The sequence below is a fragment of the Poecile atricapillus genome, chromosome 2 (assembly GCF_030490865.1).
Source record: "Poecile atricapillus isolate bPoeAtr1 chromosome 2, bPoeAtr1.hap1, whole genome shotgun sequence".
Classification (NCBI taxonomy): Eukaryota; Metazoa; Chordata; class Aves; order Passeriformes; family Paridae; genus Poecile; species Poecile atricapillus.
The window spans coordinates 75406068-75429722 of NC_081250.1; the positions used below are offsets into that span (position 1 = coordinate 75406068).

General features: G+C 38.5%; 1 protein-coding gene across 2 annotated transcripts in view; it reads left to right on the plus strand.

The window, feature by feature from the left end:
- Positions 1 to 23655, plus strand: part of CDH12 (cadherin 12) — a 156373-nt gene that overhangs the window by 107505 nt on the left and 25213 nt on the right. For both annotated transcript variants that reach the window (XM_058831735.1, XM_058831736.1), the window contains one exon: positions 10074 to 10327. In XM_058831735.1, coding sequence (XP_058687718.1) covers positions 10074 to 10327 — 254 coding nt within the window. The remainder of the gene's footprint in view (positions 1 to 10073; positions 10328 to 23655) is intronic.

A 23655-nucleotide genomic window follows, 5' to 3' on the forward strand; every position in this document is an offset into this window, starting at 1 on the left:
ATGGTTGAGATCTTCATTTTAAAAGGCATTTCAGTTTAGTCTTTTATTTCACATATAATCAGGTATGACATTTCATAAATAATGTCATGGTAAAAAAGGAATTCTAATCTCTGTCTAGAAAGTACAATTTCTCTTTTATGGGAAGTTTTCTACCTAAAACCATACAAAAAACATTTTAGTTCAGAGCATGGAATGAAAGAATAATATTTTATGTTAGAAAAACTATGATAAATCTTGACTTAGAAGCATTTTATTTTGAAAATATTTACTTTGTGTTTACTATTTTAGTAATGAATATTGTAAAGTACTATGGTGAACGCTGATTTTATTCAAGGTAGAAGAGTCACAGATAGTTGCAAATAGCCATTTCCTACTTGTAGTCTTGTAATAGTGTACCAAGTGTACCAAGTATCTGGTTTTCAGATACACATGCAGGGAAACACACTACATCTCAACCATTGATATTGCTTTAGTGCCCTAGAATAAGTTCAAAATTACTGAATTTATGAATTTCAGAGATGGAAAGGACACATTTCATTTAGAATTTATTTATTAAAGCACTCAGTAGGAGAAATCCAAAACAGGGAGTGTCACATTTTAACCAGTTATTATTTTCTGAGCCCAGAACATATACACGAACAATCAAATTGTTCAATAGAAAGAAATCTGAACAACAGGTCATTTTGTAAGGCATAGTAATGTTTTATAGACAGCTCAGGCTAGTAGGTGTAAAATTTCTGAGAAAACAGACTATTATCTGAATGCTTCACAAGGGTTTGGGAAGGAAAGAGTTATGGATGTGTATATTAAGGTAAGCTTTAGGAAAAGTGAAGCTTTAATTCTAGGAAAATTTAGAATGCAGGTGCTTAACTTCCCTTGACTCTGACCATAGATCTATATTTTCTTTATATTCATTCTAATAATGGAAGTGCTGGCTTCAACCTCCTAACATGGGAAATAGTAAATTATCCATGTGTGCATTAATGGACAAGATGATGTCAAGTCACTGACTCTTTTGCTTGTTTTAATGATATAAAATGGAAGCCACTATACTCACAGGAAGTAATTTGTCAATGAGACACAAACTCTTTGACCTCTTCACACCCCACTTCTTTTCTGACAAAAGGTTTGAGTGTTCTGTTTCCTCCTAATGGGCATTTGTAGACTTTGTTTCATTTTTAAAAACCCTTCTGGTCACCTTTTTCCCTCCATGCAGATGACTCAAAAGTGGGTCCATCTGGAGCTGTCAGGCTGAGCAGCTGCATACCCCTCCATATGCACTGCCAGTCAGAATTTGCAGTAAGTAGGAACCATTAAAATAATATTATTTTTAATCATCAAGAGTAGGTTTTTGATAGAACTCAGTTCTCCTTGTATTAGTCCTAAGCCTCCTCTGTGCTTCTTGTTTTTATACACAACAATAGAATTTCCCATGCTTGTGGTGAACTGCTGGTTGTCCAGGTTGGCAGTGATGATGTTGATAAGAAGGGTGCCAGAGTAATAAAAAGGACTTCAAGGCTGTGGGTCGATTGGTTGATGGGACAAGAGTGCAGATAGTGTTCTGCTCTTTTCCTTCAGTAGTAGAAATGAATGATGAAAGGAACAGGAAATATCATGTTATCAAGTGGTTTAAGGGCTGGTGCCATCAGCAGTTTTGAGTTTTTTGATCTTGGGACAACTTTTACAGCACCAGGCCTGCCAGAGTCAAATGGTCTCCATCTATCTAACAAGGAAAAAAGGATTCTAGCCCATGAGTTGTCAGGGCTGATTGAGAGGCCTTTAAACTAGGTTTGAAGGGGGAAGAGGATGAAACCAGGCTGTCCAGAGATGAGTCTAAGGGTGGTAAGCCAGAGTTGAAAGTGAAATGAGTCCAGCTGAAGTACGTGTACACTAATGTACCCAGCATGGTCAGCAAACAGGAGGAGCTGTAAACCATGGTACAGAAAGAAAGCTATGACACAGTAGCCATCACAGAAACATGGCGGGATGACTCACATGACTGAGGTGCTGCAGTGGATGGTCACAAGCTCATCAAAAGGGACAGATGATAAAGGAGAAGCAGTGGGGTAGCTCTGTATATTGGGATGTCTCTTGACACGACTGAATTTGAGGTCAAGGGTGATGAATTTGAGTCTCGCCAGGTAAGGATCAAGGGGAAGACCAACAAGGCAGACATCCTGGTGGGAGTCTGTTATAGACCCACCAAGCAGGATGAAGAGGTGGATATATTATCCTATAAGCAGCTGGAGGAAGTTTCAAGAACACCAGCCAGGGGTGGGGCTCTGCTAGCCCTTCTGTTTACAGAGAAGGATTGGTGGGAGATGTGGTGGTCAGAGGCCATTTGGGGTAGAGCAATCATAAAATAATAAAGTTCTCAGTGTTCAGTGAGACATGGAGGGGCATCAGTAAAACTCCACACTGGACTTCTGGAAGGCAAACTTCAGCCTATTCAGGATGCTGATCAGAGAGTACCTTGGAAAACAGCCCTTAAAAACAAAGGGGTCCAGGGAGGATAGACACACTTCAAGTAAGAAATCTTGAAGGTGCAGGAGCACATTATCCCTATATGTCAGAAGAAAAGCAAATAGGAAAAACAACTGGCCTGTCTCGTCAGCTTTAGAAGCTAAGGAGAGAAACTAAGACTATATATCATCTTTGGAAAATGGGTAGGTAACTCAGAAAATGTTTAAGGATGTTGTTAGGGCATACAGAAGGAACTTAGAGAGGTGAAAGAAAAAATAAAATTGACACAACCACTTCTATATCCAGATACTTTAGAGTTGGTCATTGTATTTAGTCTTTCCAGCCACAAGACAGGGCATAATCTGAACTAGGGAACTCTTACAACAGCACAACTTTGATCAGTGTTGCCTAATGTAAATGACAGATCTCTGTCACTGAACATGGGGGAAAAAATTGTAGTCCTAAGCCCTTTCCTAATCTTCATCATAGTGAGAGGGGAGAGTGAGAGAATGTGAAGATCAGGAAATACAAACTTTGTTCCATGCAGGAGTGTGGAAGGAAGATAAACCAAACACACTGGGCCTTCAGCAAAGTATGCCTTTATACTGATACTACGTTTTGTCTTTCACAAAACATATCTCAGGGAAAAGATCCCCTTCACAAAACTTTTAGTAATCCAAGGGTTTTAAGACATTTTGTAATTATCCAAAGTCCATCCACTTAGATTCTTTGCTAGATCCCAAGTTAAAAAAGAGCAATATGGATTCTAAAGGTGTTCACTTCGTTGTCTTTTTATATCTTAACACTTGTAGTAATATAAATGTGTTTTCATGGGTTGCAACTTTCAGATTATGGAAGTGCTGGACACTCACAATTCTATAGGCACCTATTAAAATGTGTGCTATCTGTATAGTACAGGCCTACAGCAGCACTATTCATTTGCCTGCAGAGAAGCAATTTTACATTTCAAGATGTTCAATACACCGATTTGACCTTGTGGGATTATTTAAATATTTAAGTATGTATTGAAGTCTTTTTTTAAATGAAAGTGGGTGAATGAATAAGACTGACTTATTCAATTAAGAATTCTAAATAATAAACAGTGAAAGCAACCAATAAAAAGTGCTAAAAGCTTTAAAAACAGGTTTGTGCTTTCTTGTCTATTGTAGTTTATTCTGTTGCTGGTGGCGTAAGTGCTGCAGTAATTCAGTGCTGAGCCACTTCAAAACCATTTATAAAATTTGCTTTTATTTTCCCTGAAAAACTTCTTGCAGCCAGAAACTGTCTATCACTGCATAGATGCTTTTTTGGTCTGTTGTTATGCAGAAAAACATTGAAAGATTTATATATAAAAATTGATAAAAAAAGAAGCCTTCCTGGACTACCTTTATTTTTGGTGAAAATGCATTTGATGAGAAAAAAATTGCACAGGGTAAGCTCTTCCTTTTAGCACAGTAAGTGTGTTGACAGATGCAGAAGGCCATTCTCTGCTTCTGGGATGCTAAATGCGTAAGAACAGCTACAGCTGGACAAGTTGCAGATCTTAAATCATCTGTTTTGGTTGCTCATTTATTTTTGTGCTATGATCCTATATACATGTGATTACTACTACTCTTGTGCTAATTACATATATTAAAAATGACACAACTTTTCTTATATTCTGCTAAATAAGTCATCCAAATGCCATCTAGCACCACTGTGTGGCTAGTACTGTAATATCTTTTATCTCTCAAAATAAAAAATAAAGGAAATGGTATCCCTAAAAAAAGGGGGAGGGGGGTAAACTTGGCTTAAGGGTAGTACTGTATGCAGTTCTTTGTAAAAGTCAGAAATATTATTATGTTAGGAATAGAATTATAATTCCATCCCTTGTCTACTGTTGTTTAATATAGTGTTTATACCATTTGGTATTTAGATAGTATCTTTAGATAGTATCTGAATCTTCAGCAAACTGCAGTGGATGTAAGCTATAAGAACCACAGTGACAGAAGGGGCCATCTCCTTCATGCCAGAGCATAGTGGCTTCAGATATGTCAGTCCTAGGCAAGGGTTTGATATATTTAATGACCAGGCACAACAGTAAAGGAAAACAGAAAGTTCCAATCTTCTCTGAAAAGTTGGCACTAAATTTATTAAACCAAGCATGAGTTTATATGGTAAGCCCATTTTCTGCAGAAGCCTTTTAACTAACTCAGCATGTGCTAATCCAGAAACTGAGTAGGGTTCCGGCAATTAACTTGTTCTTCTTGAAGACATCACTTTACTGATTTGTGCAGTGCTTCATTAAAACCTTGGAAAACAACTGTTTCTAGGCTTTTCCTGTTGTGATCCTACACTGCTCCACCACACTGGGTGAAATTCTCCACATGGTTCAGTGGAAGCTCAGGGGACAGCCACAGCTTGTTTTTTGTAAGTTGTGCACCACTACTAAAACTAACTGACCAGCTGACAAGGCTGTGACCATTAAATCTCAGCAGGTCACAGCATTGCACAATCAGAAACAGAAACTTTAGTGATGATAAAGTAGAAGAATTTGTGGGACAATGAACAGAACCAGAAGCTGCAGGAAAGTATTACGAGTGTGTACTTCCTTTTAACCTCAGGAGGAAATTTTTAGAAGCCTTTAAGTGCAGTCAGAAAGTAGTGCTTTGACTTCTGACTAAGCTCAGTTGTGTTGCCTGTGGGACAGCCCATGTATGTAGCTCTGGAATGTTGCTGGGACGTAAGAGCAGTCTGAGAATACCTGTACCACACAAGAGTGAGTGTAAGGCAGACTCCTGCTGTCCTTCAGTGAGAACTGTGATAAAGCTACTCCTTGCTTAACCACCAAAACTGTACAGACTGATCATCACACCCCACGCCACCCATTCTTTTTCCAAAGGCAGGGAATTTCCTCTGCAAGTGTAAGCACAGACACTCTCTGCCTGTAATCATAACTCATGAGTTTGTGGGAGAGGGATTAGTGGTTGTGCATTTTGAGAAGGAAGAGCAGGTGATATTAAGTCCTTCAGAACAGGCAGAAAGTGGCGAGCTGTGTGCAGATACAATCACAAAGAACAACAGAAAAAGTAAGGAAGAGGAAACGTTCGGTCTTTGCAGTTTGTGGATAGAGCTGTTTGGTTTGGTTTTCCTTGGAACAGGGAAAGACACCTTCAGAAATGGGTGAGATGCTTGAGAGTAGTGAACAACTGAACTTGATGCTGCTCAGCTTCTCCCCTTCTCCAGATACAGAGCAGACATCTATTTTGCCCTCTTCCCATCAAATCTTGAAATATTCACTACAAATCTAATTTTTTACTCACCTCCAACTTATGAATGTTCCCAGTTGATCTAGAGCTTACTTTACTGAACCTGCTCTGTAATGCCACTTATCTCCTCATGCTATTTAGAATCCAATGCAAAAGTCCAGTTACTGAAACTTAACTGCTCACACAGAAAGTGTCAATGCACAGAAAATTGTCTAATGCCAGTATTTCACAAAATGTATAGGTGCTCAACCCGTTTGAAGGGGAAAATGTTTCCTCCTTTTCAGACAAGCACATGTGACGCAGAGCTATTCTGCAATTGCAGAATGCTAGTATGAAGTAAAGCCTAAGTTATTATGCACTTAATGTCAACCCAGTGCTATTATCCGTAACTATCCATATGTCCTGGGGCTTAAAATCTCATCCCAAAATATAGCTTTTCCATCATTGTAGGTGAAAGCCTCTATCAGAAACAGTACTCTTGTATTTCTTATGGGTGGATAAAAAGCAGAAATTTCTGGAGTTTCCAGTCCTGCCTCTTTGTGAAGCAGAACAAACTGACAAGGTAATTCTTTTTCCACTCTTGTTATGCTTATCATTACAATTCATTATATCTTTCAGACCATTTTTATTTCTTTCAGCTCTTTAATTATCCCTCTCTCCTTCGTAATATCTAATACAGAATTTTAGATATAGATGCATCTATATAGCAGCATCTTTTAACTTCTTCCTTGAATGTGGAAAACAGTAATATTTAAAAATATATTTATTTCTAACACAGAGCTGGTTTTGTGCTGTCCTAGTCATACTAAATAAGTCCATTCATGGTACTTACAGAGTTGCAAGGTAAAGTGATTTGTCAGTATGTATTTGATTTGGGGATTTGTAGAAGGGCTTTGCTGTGCACAGGTGTGTATATGCTGATAGCACTTCTAAGCAACTATATAGAGCAGCTTGTAACGTCAACATAGGAGAAAGCACATGAGGACAAGATGAGGGGGCCAAATACATCTGTTCTGTCACTGGTACTTAGAATATCAATTAGAAATACTACAGTTATTGAATAGTTCACAGTTAATAAGGCATCACTTCAATATTAGCAAAAATGCTCTTTACTGCACAAAAGAAAAACAGACTTCTGCAAAACAAAAGCCTTATTCAAACTTAACTTCTGCATGTATTTACTGTTATAGAAGGAATAAGTACTTTTCTTACTTATTTTAAAAAAATGTATGAAGTAATTTCATTAAAATCTGATAATTGAAAGACATTTCAAGGAACTTACATGACTGGTTTGAGGTTTTTTGTATGATTCAAACAATCTACTGTTTTTGTATCCTTAGCAGCATCCCAGATTTGAAATGAAAATGGGACTGAGCACCCTCAGACACTTATTATATAACAGGAAAACACAGTGGTGGGTTTTGGGGTTTTTTTGGTGTGTTTGTTGGAGTTGGTTTTTTTTTGCTTTAATACCAGTAAAATACTGTGTTGACCACTCATTTCCTTGACAGATTTTAGTGATATCTACTAAAAATTACAAATATAATAAAATGGGTTTTTAACATGTTTGAAACCAAAAATCAAATAATCCAAAAGGTTTTGCCTTTTGAGACCTATGCAGACATTCAATTCTACTGTTTTCAGGCAAACTCTGGACAATTCAGACATATGCCTAAATCTTAAACTTTTAATGTTATTTATATGACTCAACTGTTCAAATAAGGGATAAACAGAATCAATCACAATCCCCATACACATAATAAACCACACTCTTGTTACATTATATATGTTGTTCAAAACCTTTTTCTAATTGAAATTAAGTCCGAGGTTTACCACTTGCAACATTTCTCAACTCTCCATACATTTCAGTTGCGGTTTAGCCTCACTTAGGCTAAATGCTGATTTCTGCTGTTTTGTCACGGATTTCTTTCACTCATGATGCCTCATCACTTTCAACCTGTCTCTTCTTATTTTGACTGCCATCTGTGCTTTGTACTGGCTGCATAACCTCTAACTATATTTATCATCAGACTCAGAAGGACAGAAAGAGATGATGAGTTGCTTGCTCTGAGGTTACAGTGGAAAAACGTTATCCCTTCTAGGGATCACACTGTCTTTTTAAAAGTATACTTTAGTATTTCCCCATAATGCTGGGGAGTAGAGAAGTAATGCAGACACTTTGCTTCCTGGGTACCTGTGCAGTAAAATATGGCAGTCTGAACATACCAAAAGACAGAACTGTTTGAAATCTTATTGCTTTCTGTTCCCCTTGCATGATGAAATGTTGTGACGACACTGGCCATGCACCATGATCTGGTATAAGTGCCTTGAAGAGTAATTTGGTGAAAGACAGCCTGCAAAAACTGCATGAATTATGGCTCCTACCATTAATGCATCTCTTTTCAAAAAAACTGATGAATCACAGGAGCCAGTCTGAAAAGTTTTAATGCAGTTTTGGTGGTATGAAAGATACATATGAGGTATTACCCAGAATTACTACCTAGGTGGGAGCTTAGATTTCTTGCTTTCTCTATCTTAATCATTTATCTCTGTCTTAACCCCTGACTTTTTCTTCTCCAATCTAAGTCCTTAAACTTCAGATTTATCTTCTTATTACATTTTTTGAAAGCTTGTTAACAATTTATATAGGTATCTGGAGACGAGTTGTTTTGTTTTGTTTTGTTTTGTTTTTCTTTTGGGTAAAATCATTTTGGCTATGCATACCTAGTATGCATGAATAGTATAGAGAATGAAAACACACTGTGGCATCAATTTGGAAAATGGACCAACATGTCTGTTTTTAGTGAAGGCAACATCTTAGAGTTTCACTACTGGGGCATGAGATCTACCCAATTTAATTTTGTCTGTTTCTTCTCAGGCTTAGTTTCTTCTTCTTTCTGTCAGTCCAGACACAAGGTGCAGAACATACTGGCTTTTCTGGTAATTTTGTCAGTAGGAGGATTGTTGTTTTTGGTAGTGAATTACTTTCAAGTCTGATTATTTTTATGGCATTGAGATTTATATGGCTAATCTTAAGTCCCCAGCTCAAAAATAGACTGGGCATCTAGTCTACAAAAATTATGAAGTCTTTCATAAGGATTTATAATTACTATGGTAGCTTTTCAACTAATGCATGTCAAGGTAATTCAACTGATTTTAATGGAGTTATTTCAATTTACACCAGTCAGTCATCTGGCCAATTATGTCCTGTTGTGATAAGGACAGAAAACTGAAGAATTTAAATCTATCTTGGCTGTGACAACTGACATAAAACAGTGGGGAAAAAATAACAGACATTGAAGTATTCTTGTTCATACACATGTAAAGCTACTCTTTTTTCCAGATAGCATATTTCTTCCCGTTAGCAAATTTCCATCTTAACAATTATAGGCAGAAACCACTAGGTGCCAGTGTTACCCAGACATCAAGAAAAAGCTTTGTTAGAAATGTTAAAAACAACATGAAAGCCAATGCAGAGAAACTCTTTAAATGAAAATAAAGCTTCTGCATCTTTTCAGCTAAATAAGACTGCATTAAGTGTTTTGAGATGATTACTTTTCTAGAAGTAAAGGCACTAAATTGATATGCATTGACAGAAACCCACATCAAAACAACTTGATTGCAGGATACATTCTGTCAAAACCCCATATAAGTACACAAAAGCTGCTGTGTCATCTTCAAGACCTTATGAATTGCACCTAGGATCATAAGACAGAACCAGAGTCTGCATTTTGCAAAGTATATGCAGCTCAAACATATGGCATGAATAGCAGTTCACTGCTAAGATTGACATTTTACAGAAAAATCTTGTTTCAGATCAAGGTAGAACTTACATTCCAAGTCCAACCTGAAGTTCAGCTTGACTCATTGGTATATATCAGAGTTTTCATTTGGGCTTGTCTTTCATCACTCTCTTGGTCTTCTGAAAGCTTTTCCTGGTTAAAAAAAAAAAAAAAAATCTATTTAAGGAGATGGATCAGCTAGAGACAGCTGATTGCTGGTGCATGGGAGATGCAAATGCAAATCTCTGACTAACCTGCACTCATCTCATTTGCAAGAGATGAATCTCACTCATTTAACTTCAGACATCTACAGTGTAACTGTTTACATCCATGCCAGTCATCCTGGTTTTTTTTGATGTAGAGAAGCAGTAATTTCCTGACTATGATTCATCTGGCCTATTTCAAAAAACACCTTAGCATAAGATGAACTGCAAAACAAACTTAAATGATTGATTAGCTCAGGAGATGAGTTTTACAATAAAGACATCTTAAGTTTTGTCAGATTAATCACTAAGCAAAATGATTTTGCAATGTCTAATTTTTAGTCAAATCTAATGTTTTGCTTTTGTTCTTTCTACAGCCATTAGACTTTGAAACGAAGAAGGCATACACCTTTAAGGTGGAGGCCTCCAATCTCCATCTTGACCATCGATTTCACTCAGTGGGTCCATTCAAAGATACTGCCACTGTGAAGATAAATGTATTGGACATGGATGAACCTCCAGTGTTCAGCAAGCCCATGTACACGATGGAAGTCTATGAGGATACACCTGTGGGGACCATTATAGGTGCAGTGACAGCACAAGACCTTGATGCTGGCAGCAGCGCAGTTAGGTAAGAGAACTTTTCCTTCTTCTGTAATTCTCTGACAACCCAAAGTGCTGCTGACAGACCCATGGCAAAGAAATTAGCATGAAGATATAACTGTACCTGTAACTGATATAAACTGTAAGAGATAACTGATGCTCTGAGAAAATATTGGAAGGACATGCTCATTTGGGTGAATTATCTGGAAAAATACATTAAGAAATACATTAAGTGCTCACAGCTTCTTATCATACTGATCAGGTAAGTTTCCACGCACTGACATGACTTCAGAGATGGTGTGTTAAGACTAAGGAATAGGATGGTGTCTGGGTGTCACAACCCATTGCTAGAGGATGTGATATTTGCTATAAATTCTCCTCCAGGCTGAACACAGACATGTCAGGGAACTCTCAGGCGTTTAATATACAATCACATAACTCTGACTGGCTCACAAGTCGCAACACACCTCCAGAGAGAGTGAGGTAGCCCAATCCATGCTTTTATAGCTAACCTGGTATACACCACTAAAGTAGATTTTTCACACTGTTTTGTTAGCACATGCACAGCCAGCACTTCTCCAGGAAATGAGTTGGCAGGTAGAAGCTGAGAATGATTCTCAAGGTGGAGCAGGAGTTGGCTGAGAACAGACCAGACCCACCTATGCAGGATCTTCTTGTCTGATCACACCTTTCCTGTAGCAATGCTCAGAAAGTTTGAGACAAAATGTGCTTAGGTCTGGTCCTCTACACTGGGTCTTCCACAAAAGTATCTCCAAAGTACAGCAGTGAAAAAGAAGGCTTTACATGCTACGTCTGCTTGAGTTAGATCTCAATGGGTGACAGAGCTGCCCCTTTCACAAGAACCACCTACTCCCTACATCTGGCAAGGAACAAATGCTCTGATAAATAATCATCACACGTGTCTTGGCTGAGGTTGTGGGGACATGATTGCTGACCAACATGGCTGTCTTCAGCACAAGGAAACTCCTGCCAGGCAAGCCTCTCATTTACTGTTATAGCTTATTTTCATCAAATAAAAAGGAGAGGGTGATCTGGTATACAAATGTAATACATTGATTTTGACAACCTGTTTACAGCCACATTAGAAAGATTAAAGTGAACCAGAGCCATGTGCCGATAATGAAGCTCCTTAAAGCTTAGATGTGGACTAAGATATAGGCAGTCGTTAACGCATACTTCCAGTACCAATTTGTGCTGTGCCTATCTGACTTCAAGAAACATTTTTATCCCCAGATTTTCATAAGAAATATTGAAGGCATAATCCATGTCATCAATCTTTATTATTAATGTTTATCAGATGGGACCATGACAGAACTGTAAAGTGTTACTAGTGTCTACCTAGTGCATGCAAATTCATGTGTATTTGATTACAAATGGAATTTGGACTTTTTTAATCCATGTTTATTAATTATGTGTATTTTGACTCAGTACTTATATTCTCAAAATATACAATAAACATGCTAGTTGTAATCATATTCAAAAATTTACAACAGTGACTGTTGAGCTCCTGCTTTGTAAATTCACTCTTAATTTTTGCCTAAAACTGCTGCTGTTTGTTTCCCTTTTTTTTTAATAGAATCTTATTTTTTTTTAAATATAGAAATTTATTTTTTCATGAGTCTGCAACACATTTTTTCACTGACAAAGGATCAAAACCTTCAGTAACAAAGACTGAAGTCTGAACTTTTTCCCTGGTGGTAGCCTTTGAAAATAGCCCCAGTGAAGTCAATATTCTGTTGAAAAGCATACTCTCTTGCAACCAGATAGAAAGCCTTTAATCACGTTGTTGAGCACTTTTTCATATGACAGTGGAATCATTTGGATGTATAAACAGTCTTCAGTAAGAGTTTTTCATTTCACAAACGCTCCTAGGAGACTCAAGTGCTTTTTACTGATTCTGTATTTGCAACTATGCAAGAAAAAAAAATTGTCCCTCTATCCACCTACTCTATCCATATACTGTGTTTACTGGAATGTTGAATCCTAAGCCATTTTATAATGTCCATGTCTACATTTTTTTAACTCTGAAATCACTACTTGAGTGTGCAAATTCCCATCTACAATTAATATCCCTACATTTTAGTTTCACTTCTTTTCTTGCTGACCCCTTACACCAATAAACTTCCTAAGTCCTCCAAGAGTCACATTTACGAGTTGATTTGGCTGGTTCATGCTCACATGAAAACATGAACTATGTCTCAGAATGTTCTGGTGCTCTTCAGTGGCATGACTTTTGGGCACATGTTCATCTACATGACTTACATTCAGAGTCATATTTTCCACCTGTGCAGCAATGTCCTGCGCCAGTACAGCAGCCCAGATAGGTTTGCCCCTGTGTTCCCAGCTAATCCTCTTCCATTGCTGTAGCCACCACCACAGGACATTAGCCACCATCCAGGAGTCAGTGTGGAGATGGAATACAAGCCACTCTTCTTATTGAGAGATCTCTAGGACTAGTTGGATGGCTTTCACTTCTGCAAATAGACTTGACTCTCCTCCTTCAGCCATCATTGTGTAGAACTCCACACAGCACCTTTCCATGTCCAGTGGTTTCCTACCATGCAGAAATACCCATCAGTAAATAGAGCATGGCCTCTTTTATTTTGGGACAGCTTGTTATATGATGGTTCTTCTTGGATACTTTGAGCCACCTTCCTCTATATGGTCATTGTGCAAGGGGCATCCTCTGGATCTTTAGGGACTATCTTGGGGTTTTTTTGTGATTATTTTGTAATTGTCTGCTTATTCCCAGAAACAGCTTCTTGCTTTTTTTTTGGTTTTGTTTTTGTTGGTTTTTTTTAAATTTTGTTTTGTTTTTCCCTTGAACAGCTTTGGTTTTGTTTTTTTTTTTTTCTTTTGACTTTTTTATTTTTCAGCTCATCTGGGGAGCTGCTGGGGAAGCCACCCCAAACTCAAGACCTCAAAGAAGCTGAATCAACATGAGAAAGGACACTAAAACCCACCAGCTTCTCCTGCTGCAAGGAAGAGACTAACCTCAGAAAGATTCCCATCTATTCTGCCCGAGTGGCTACGCTAACTTCTGTTCCTCCCCTTCCCTGAGACAAAGAAGGGAAGCTTCCCTCTTTGCCACACAACTATGCTTTCTGGTGTGGGGTTGGAGTTAAGTTTTTGAAATTTCAATATCTAGCATTTATTCAATCCTTTTCTGTGCCTTCAGGCACCCTTTCATTTTTTTTCTTTGTTAATAAACAGTTTGGGACTTTTTATCACTTACACCCACTAGGATTCATTTCTCTCATTGGCAAAAAGGATTATCAAAGCCATTTTCTTTAGAGGAAATACTCATCCCAGGGTATTTTCTCCTAAAATTTGTCCTTAAGCCTTGACAGGGACATTATCACTTTTTACCTTACTATAGACCACTTCCAGACCACTTATAATTCTCTCAAGTTCTGGATACCTTCATATGCAGTGATCCACTTTCCTGGGAAATTCACAAGATCTTCCTTAAATGGATATCATGCCCTCATACTTTAGAGAGGCCATCACCAGACACTGCAAATTGCTCTGTCTTTTCCAATTCCTCCTTAAATTTCCCCATCTTTAGGAAGGGATTTTAGCTCTTGTGGCTTCATGGCCTTCTAATTGTTGACTGTCAGCCCTGTTATCCCAGCATCACCTGGCTGGTGATTGTAGTCTTTCTGCAAGTCTCAAAGTTCTAATGAGGTCAAGGAACTGGTAACTTCAGGTTCCTGTTTGGTTTGTCTCACTCCTTCAAATTTCTTTGTTGAAGGACCAGCTTTTTCATCTGACCTCTACTCTCCTGCTTTTCTTCCTCCTACTCCTCCTTCTTCCTTCTCTTCCTCCCTTTCCTCCCTTTCTTATCAATGATATGGACTTGTAGCTTGCCTTATCCATTATTTTGTTTTCACTACTGATGCAAGCACTGTAGTTGCCTTGGTTTGAGTCCCTGTCTCAGCCACAGTGTCCTCAAACGCAGTTTGGGTTCTTGCCTCAACTACAGTCCTCTGCGAGGACTGAACAGTGGCTCAGCAGGCACAGGTCAGGCCCCAGCACAGGGAAAGAACCTGCTGGCTTTCACTGGGATGGGCAAGGCACCTTTCCATCACTGATGGGTCAGTTTGCCAGGGTTGGTCACGTGTTCAGGTGTAAAGTCACAGGTATCTGCAGGTAATAACTATCCTAGGAACTTGCCCAAATCCTTCCACACACCCTGTCACCCAGGAACTGGATGCCTCAGAGCGCATTCCAGTATCTCCATACTTAAAGTTTGTTTTCTCTTACACCAGGATGACACCAGATTCCACAAATCCCATAGTGTGCCAATAATATTTGTTAATGCTATTAACAGTATTAAGCAGCTTAAATAAGGATGAGCAATGACCATGGGAGCCTGCATAATAAACCCATTCACATAAGCCTTGGGCAGGGAGAGGGAGTTGTATTTCCTCATCATCCACAGAAGATCGCTCCCCCTGCATAACAAGGCTGCCATGTCAGGGCAAAGCACAGAGCCATTGTTTGTGTTATCATGCTCCCAGCAAACTCAGCAAAACAAAGAGATAAGGAGTGTAGCTGACAAACCTTGTGTCCCACAAAGGAGCTTGCTACTCAATAACTGCTATTACTATAGCATGCACAATAGATGGATAGATAGATAGACAGATGTATAGACAGACAGACAGTCAGACAGAGAGAGAGAGAGATAGAACTGCCTTTGTCTCACTCCATGGGCACTAAAAATGACTGTGGTGTGTTGACCTTGGAGAGATGCCATGTTCCCACCAAGCCACTCTACCACTCCCCTTCCCAGCTGGATGGAGGAGAGAAAATAAGATGGAAAAGATCTTGTTAAGGCAGTTTACCAAGGCATAAATAAAGCTTTGTGCAAGCATAAGCAAAGAGGAAAAAAAAGGTTTATTCTCTGCTTCCCATCAGCAAAGGGTGTTCAGCCACTTCCCAGGAAGCAGGGCTTCAGCACACATAGTGGCTTCTCTGGAAGGCAAAAATGCCCCATATTCCTCCTTCTTTCCTTAGGCTGATGTCATATGGTATTGTCTATCCCTTTTGTTATTTTAATTGGCATACCTGTGTCCCCTCCCAGGATCTTTGGAAATGTTGGAGACACAAAGTTGATGCTGTACTAGAGCTGTTCAACAGTAGTCAAAACACTGGTGTGTTATCAATAACTTTCTAGGTACCTATGCAGAGCACAGCACTGTGAAGTCTGCTATTGGAAAATTAATTCCATCTCAGCCAGATCCAATGCACCAGTGCATAAGTATTCAATATTCCATAAGTTTTATATCCTCTAAATGAAAAAAACAAACAAAAACCAGCAAAACAAGACCATAAGTTAGAAAACTGTAAATTAGTTTGAAGGCGTTGAATGTGTATACAAGTTCTTGTTGAATCTTAACCAGTCATGCTCTGTTAGCTGTTTAAAATCTAGATGATCTCATAGAGCTAAAGAATGACTTCATCAATTTCATCGTATTGCAAAGGATTCCAAGCAAATTCTGAGTAAATATGCCCTCCTAACAAATGGGGAAAAGCAAATCATGGTCTTTGAAGATGCAGCCCATATAGATTACTGGATATTACTAGTAATAATACAACCACTGGTTATAGTTTCTCTACAAAATTCATTCATTTCTTGTGAAATGTTTTCCTGGAATGGTTTAGCCATTTAGAAGTCTGTAACAGAAAAAAAAAAATAAAAAAAAATAGTCAATAGTCTGCCAAACAATAAAGACTGGGATAAAATCTGCTGTGTATGCAACAGAAGGCAAAACTCCAGAGAGTAAGGCAAGCTAGAACAGCTCACATGAAAAGAAACAGTATTTGTTCCAGCAACTAAATCCATGTTATCAGACAAAAATTTTTAGTCTGTTATGTTAGGCACATCAGGAAGGGGGAGATAACGACTAAGGATGAAAACCGGATTCAGCTGTTAAAGAAAAATACTTTGCTGGAGGACATTGAAAATGGCGAGGGTTATATTGTTTTTCTCTTTTTTTCTGTTACTGCTATCAAATTTTTAGACAATTCAGAAGCCTTAAAAGGTTTGTTTTGTAGGAAGGTATTTGCTAGAGATGTTGGAATAAAAGGGCACAGAGCATACATTCAGTAATGAGCAGGAAATTAAGCACAAGGAGAAAAAGCCGCAGGTATTCAACACCTGCAAGGGTGACTGGCTTTGCAGCTGTTTTGGAACATTACCCCAGTGCACCTAATTTTCAAACTGTGTTAAATCTGGAGCTTATGTGTCTCAGGTGATCTGTTTTGTCTATTCCCATTTTATTCATAGTGCTTCAAGAAATGCTCAGCATACATGTTAAGGTGAAGTCCTATGTACTTTTTGGACATTAAAAATCCCAAAGCACTTGCAAAAATGGCTCTGATCTCATTTTCTTCTCAGACTCCTCTAGTTTATTACAGTTTGAAGATGACTGGGAGGAAAAAAAAGCTGCTCTCCTGTAGTGCTTTACAATGTCTGTAATTTGTAACTATGCAAGTTTTTGGTAAAGATCTTTATACTTCTGGAACAAGGGGTTTTAAGACTTCCTAAAAATTGCTGGTTTTATGCATCCATGCAGCATTAATATTATAGACAAAGCTGTCTAAATAACAAGAAAGCAGAAATGGAGGGCAAGACTGAATTACCTGCAGTACCTCCTAGTGAGCTCTAACACTGTGTGAGAGAAGTTCAACAACTTTGCACAGACACCTCTGAAGTTGTCAGATTTCCATGGAGATGATCTTCTGGCATAAAGTATAAGAGTGTTTTTGTCCCTGATGTGAATCCCAGATGACTCTAATTAACAATGAGTTTCATATTCTGTGCCAAAACACTGTCCTTCAAGTTTTCTCTGCTTGATTCAGGCATTTTGCCTTATGAACTGAAAGAACCACCCAAAGCTGTGGGGACTGTGCATTTTCTTGACCAAGTCCAGAGCAATGAAACTGTGATTTTAAAGTAAAAAGCCATGTATACTATCTGTTGGTCAGTCCTGTCCTCAGTATCCAGGGAATAAGACTGTATTCCCTTCCCTGCAAGTTTTTCCAAAGGAAAAGCTTTTTTTTTTTTTTTTTTTTTTTTTTTTTAACAAGTTTACAATGGTCCATACGCTCTTCAGAATAGGTTCTATTTTGCCAGAAAAATACTTTGTTATGTTAATATCAACAAAATTTCTTCCAGAGTCCTACAACAATATATCTTAATGTACAAGCACTGACAAGATGAATTAAAGTATATAAGAGTTTGACTTTTCATTCCTATAATTCTTCCGACTTTTTTGTGCCTACATTTTTTTAATTTACTTATTCTTCAAAAAGAAAAGTCCCACCCTGTGGCATTAAAATGTATCTTACAGTTGCATACATATATAGACAATCTGGGACATCCACTTCCAGCACCTCAAGTGTCTTCATTTAATAACATATTAAGTGACAGCTATTTTTCTGTGTATGGTATCATGCTGGAGAGAAACAAGTCAGTTTTGTACAGATAAGAGATGTTGAGATGCATGAATTTTGGTTCCTTTTCAGCTGCTCCGGTGGTTTTGAACACATCTTGCTCTGTTGCCTCCTGTTGTTTTCTGATGCAATTTTAGCTATACTCCATCCTTTGCATTTTATGAAATCCTTGTCATACACCCCACTTTTAAAACCTCTATTCCAAGTTCCAATTTATCCAAAATATCTAATTCAAATCCTTGAAGAACTACTTCTCAGTTTCTGCTGCAGATGCCTTGGTATTGTTTTCTGTCCTCCTACCAGCCCAAAGTTTTCTTTTATCTCCTATGCTCTGTCTAATAGTAGTCTCCTATTCTACTGTCTGTCTTTCTCTCATGGCTGGTTTATGTATTTTTACTGCTGAACCATCTCCCATTAGCTTCATTGGTGTCCTCCTCTACCCTCTTCTTTTCTTCTGCTGAGAACAGACACCTTTTTTGATCTCAGTGTCCTGATGTATATGTTTCACTTTGTTCCAGCTACTATCTTCTTTTAAAAACTACAGAAGCTGAGTTTCCCTCCAACATTTTCTCTGAATCCCAAGGTGTATACTTGGCAGACACATCTGCTCTTTCTGCACCATCCTCTCCTTTCCATTCTCATTTGGCTCAGTGAGCACCAAGCTACCATATACTCAACAAGTTTCCCATCTACTTACCTTCCAACAATGAACTCCTACTTCCAGCTCCCACTTCTCCTCACTTTCTGACTGTTCCTCTGTTCTCTGTTTTCTAGCTCCTAAACTTCATCTTCATGACCTCAAGCAATCACATCCTTTACTCCACTTCCCTTTTCCTGTAAGCTTTGCCCCTATGGTCCCGTGTACTGCTCTGCCATTCTCTAGGTTTGAATGACCTTCAGCGACTGGGTGGTTTTAAGGAACTGGACAGAAAAGTGACTTCTCTTCAAACACAGAAGCAGAAAAATCTTTCTTCCTTTGTGTATAGATTCTGTGTCAAAAGGAGCTGTTTTCTAGCAGCACAGTCTCTGCTTTACCCTTACCATGAAACAAGGTGTGAATAACAAATTATTGTGGCAATCCCCTTCATGGTAGTTTAAATTACTACATTTTATTTTACACTTGCAATGGATTAGATTCAGACAGTTATCATAGCTCAGCTGGTAAGTGGCTCAGCTGTATCAACTCAGGGTCTGTAGTACCTTGATTCAGTGATCAGCTTGGAGCTACTACAAGGAGAAACTACAAAAAAAAGGTGTGAATTTGTCTTAACCTTAATCTTCAATCTATATACTTAAGGCTGAAGAGATCCCACATGATCAGCGGGGAAGGTAAATGTAGTCACTCATCAGCTCTCTGTGATGTCTGCAGAAGGTTCACTGGAAACAGATGGAGTTGTGCGTTAAAAATCCTTCCTTGCAATTTTGGGACACATGCAGACTGACATTTTGATCTGTGTGGGTTTTCTTGAGCCTGGCAGGAATATGGAGCAAAGATAAGTACTTTCTGGCACAAGTCAGCAAGACTGTGCTAGTGAAAAATCAGATCTTTCTAAATAAAAGACTGGTGGGATTCATTTGGCATGCATAAATTTTCCTAGATCAACTCCTGGATGCACTTGAAGCGTGAAATATTATTTCCTAAGTCCAGCAAGTCAAAAGCAAATGAAAACAAAGTCTAAAACTGAGAGGCCAGTAACCTTTATTTACAGTTAGTAATTCATCAACTTACTGAAGCTTGTGAAAAACAGCAAGTGATCTTCTGTTGGCATATGCAGTCATATTACGCTATAAAATGTCAGTCAGGAGATTGAACTGAAATAGATGTGTAGACTCAAGAAGTTAATGGACTCCAGCTCTCAGTGAATGGCCTGCTTGTAAAGGAAGTGGATGCTGGAAATCAAGAAGTATGCATTCAGATCCAAGGCAAAGAGCAAACAAGGAAAACTTTTAAATTAATCAAGAACAGTTAAGTAACCAAAGTGAGGGGAAAGGAACAATATGATCATAATAGTTCATAATAGTTTCTGGTTAATTTCACAGCACTTGTACCACCTGGTGATGTGATTTTATAAAGCCAGTTCTCATCCCAGAGACACAAACTGCGATTTTACCTCAAGTAATAATCTTCCTGATTTTTCATCAAGAACTGTTATTCCAAATTTCTTCAGGAATGGATTTCTCAAGGATTCTAGAAAGCAATTGTGAGATTAAAACAGAGCTTTAATGGATACAGCTATTATTATTTCACCTCAATTGGTGAACCTCTCAGGGCTTGAAAGAGAATTATGAGAGTTCAGGACTTAAAATTATGTCTAAGAAAAACCTATGTGCTACAGGGAGGTGTGTTAGTTGGCAATCTGAACTTGGTACACCAAGGCCACCCCGAAGCTATCTCACTAGTATAAAAAAATAAATAACCTTCCCAATATTTTTCATTTAGGGTCTTTCATTCCTGTCCACAAGGATAGCTACTACTGCAACTTAGTCAGATTCCAAGTTCTTTCTATCTGAATTTGTCCTTTAGGTGTATTTGTAAGCATTGACTATAATTTCCTGTCCTAAAATACTCAAATTTATTATTATGTTTAAATAGTTATTGCATACAGAGTTTCTTGTATATTTTTCACTTCATTGTTTTCAGTTTAAATAATAAAGTTTGAGCAACAGGGTTTTTGAGAGTTTTACACTTTTTGAGATCTCTGTGTTTTGAGGTTTCAGTCATATTCTGACTGTAGACGCAAACAGATCTCAGATATTTCTACTTTTACTGTGTCCTAATTCTGGGCTTCTCAATACAAGAAAGACATGAACATACTGCAGGGAGTCCAGAAAAGGGTCTTGAAGATGATGAAGGATCTGGAGTACTCTTTCTATGAGGAAAGGCTGAGAGAATTGGGAATGTTCGGTCCAGGGAAGAGAAGGCTTAAGAAGGTCTTATAAATTATATAATATATAATTTAAGTTATAAAGTTATAAATGCACTTAGTGCACATAGGAGCACCTGAAGGGAAAGTGCAAAGAGGAAGAGACAATTTCTCAGTGGAGCCCAGGAACAGGACAAGAGGCAGTGGGCACAAACTGAAACACAGGTTTCCTCTCAAAATCAGGAACAGGAAACACTTCTTGCTGTGAGGTTGACCAAGCACTGGCACAGATTGCCCAAGCAGGTGTTTGAGTGTCTTTCTGTGGAGATATTAAAAAAACCCAGTATTTGGGGTTGATCCTGAGTGAGTGGCTCTGCTCTCACAGATGTCTCTGCTTGAACAGAGGGTTTGGAGGAGATGACCTCTAGAGGTCCCTGCCAACCTCCACCCTTCTCTGATTCTGTGACATTCATCTTTAATAAGCTGGAAGAGAATCTTTGGAAAATAAAGGCAGGGAATCATCTATGATGGCTGAAAAGACTGTTGTCAGCATTTATTGAAATAGTAAGTATACAGATCTATAACAGATTATTTTAGAAAATAAATCTGAAAATAGGAAGGAATTTCCTGTGTTTCCTGTGAAGGAAACAGCACAGAAATTCAGCTCAGATAGAAGGAGAGAGGAACCAGTTTTAGAAATAAGTGATGAAACCTGATGTTGGTCAGGTCAGACCATCATCATGCAAATGGGAGTAAGGAGATGCTTACCCAGCAACTTTTGCCTGGTACCTTCACAAAATTAATAAAACCCTTGAAAAGGTGACTTTATACTTATACTGACCTCTGCAGATTCTGCATTCCTTGATACATCAGAGGTTAGGGAGGAGAAATGAAAGAGGAAAATGCAGCAGCTCTGCAGCATCAGAGCTGTTCTGAATAATCTCTAATTTTATAAGCACTTCACCAAATGAGCTCCAAAGCAGCACAAAGACGCCTCCAGTTCTTGACTTCAATGTTTCTCCTTGCAGATCCAGCTGACAATCCAAGTGAATCCCAGCTGATGATCTAAGCAAGCAATAAATCTTTTACTGTGTGCTGCAGTTTCCTTTAGTCAGCATGGTTATTTTATTTGCTTTTCCTTTGCATCAGCATTTTACTTCAGCTTTTTTAATGGATAAAAATATAAGATATTTGTTCAGATTTTGATTCTAAAAGATGTAGAACAGAGTTAATATTTATGTATTTACACGATGCAAAAGGAAACACTCAAAGATTATTTCTATTGGATATATGCCAGTAGACCAGCTCCCCTTTATAGTATTTATGATATTTAATGCCTTAGCACTTAGGAAGACAAAGCATTCCAGGCCAGGCATGGGAACAGAAGCCCAGAAAGCACCTTTGTCTTATCCTTTGGGATTTATGTCAGATGCACCCAAGTGCAAAATAAAGTTTAGGCTTCTTCTGAGGCTGACTATCTGATGGAGTCATAGCATCTGGCTTCCCCCCTCTCAGCTTTCTTAAGGGTTGAAGTATCAATTCAAAATTACTTGCTCCATCTTTCTATATTCACTCTGTCCATTAGTAGAGATACCCATCCAGACACTCATCCCATCATGCTCTTACCCCATCTATAACCAGCAAAACTCTCTTCACCATGTATGATATGTGCCCTCTGGCGCCTGTGTACCTTGGTGAATGCAGGTGGTGGGTTCTTCCTGTTATGGGCTGGATGAAAGGGGAAAGAACAGACCATGGACAGCTGGGAAAAAGTCAAATGCACACCTTTCAAAATCAGGGTGAAGTGGTGTTCAGGGCCTATAATGTCTGGTGTTGGTATAGAAAGTGCTCTACTGCTTTCCCACCATAGCCGAATTGACTGCTAAGCCAGGGGTGAGGGTGTTAAGTCCAGCATGCCTTCTACTGCTGCTCACAGTCCAAAAACTGAGACTTAATTAAACTGTAGGACAAAGCTTTCCCTCTGCCTGGCTGCCTTGCAGCTCTGCCTGCTCAATGAAGCAGGAAAAATGATGTTGAGACTGAATAAAAACAATGTGTTTTCCAAATGACAACAGCATTTGATAAGATACTCAGCTGGTAATGAGAAATGCAGAGCAGACACTGGAGCTTGACTGGAGGGTCAGATAAGCAAATGAACAAAACTTTTAAAGGCAGAGGGAAGAAAAATTACAGGAAGTTGTAGACAGGCAGAATTGGCAGTTTGAAAGGGCTGATAACTGAACTACAGCACATTTTAATTCCTATACTACCTAGAATGTCTTACTAAAATTCCTATGTAAGATGTATAAGGTTTATGAAAAGTTTAACAGCTTCCCTCACTTGACTCTGACCCATCATTAGTCTGGCTGTCTGCAGCCACTGCTTTCCTGTCAATTAATTTGGCATAATGGTTGATCTTCTCCAAAGAGGCAGAGTATCATTTATTTGCACTGATACAACTAATTCCAGATCAAGTAAGATACTGACTGCTAATATCACTAAACTGTCAACCTCCTGATTAAAATCACAGAAGTAGGGAGCCAATAAGAAAGACTGTGAGCCCAGTCAAAAGGTATGCCAAAGACTCAAACTGGATTTTCCTTGTGGGACATCAAGTGTTACATGAAAGACATGAAAATGATAGGCATGGAACAATGACAAGAATCATTCATACCTTCTTCCAAGGTGTAGCAGTTCCTTTCTCCTCTTAAGTATCACCACCTGATGGACAGTATAGAAAACACTCATTATGGGTAGGCTGTAGTACAGATCAGAGGATAGCCCCCTGAGAAATTACACTGCTGACCTCCTTTGGAAGAGGGTACAGAGACAGAAACTTATTTGGGCTTCTGTCAAACTAATCCCAGAATTCTCTGAATCTTAAGGAAAAATATTTTAACTAATGCAAAACTATCCTTCCTAAAAAGAATGGATCACTGGGATCTTCAAAAGCACTCAGCCCGGACTATCACAAAAAATTTATCTCAGTGTTTTGTGCATTTGAAAATCT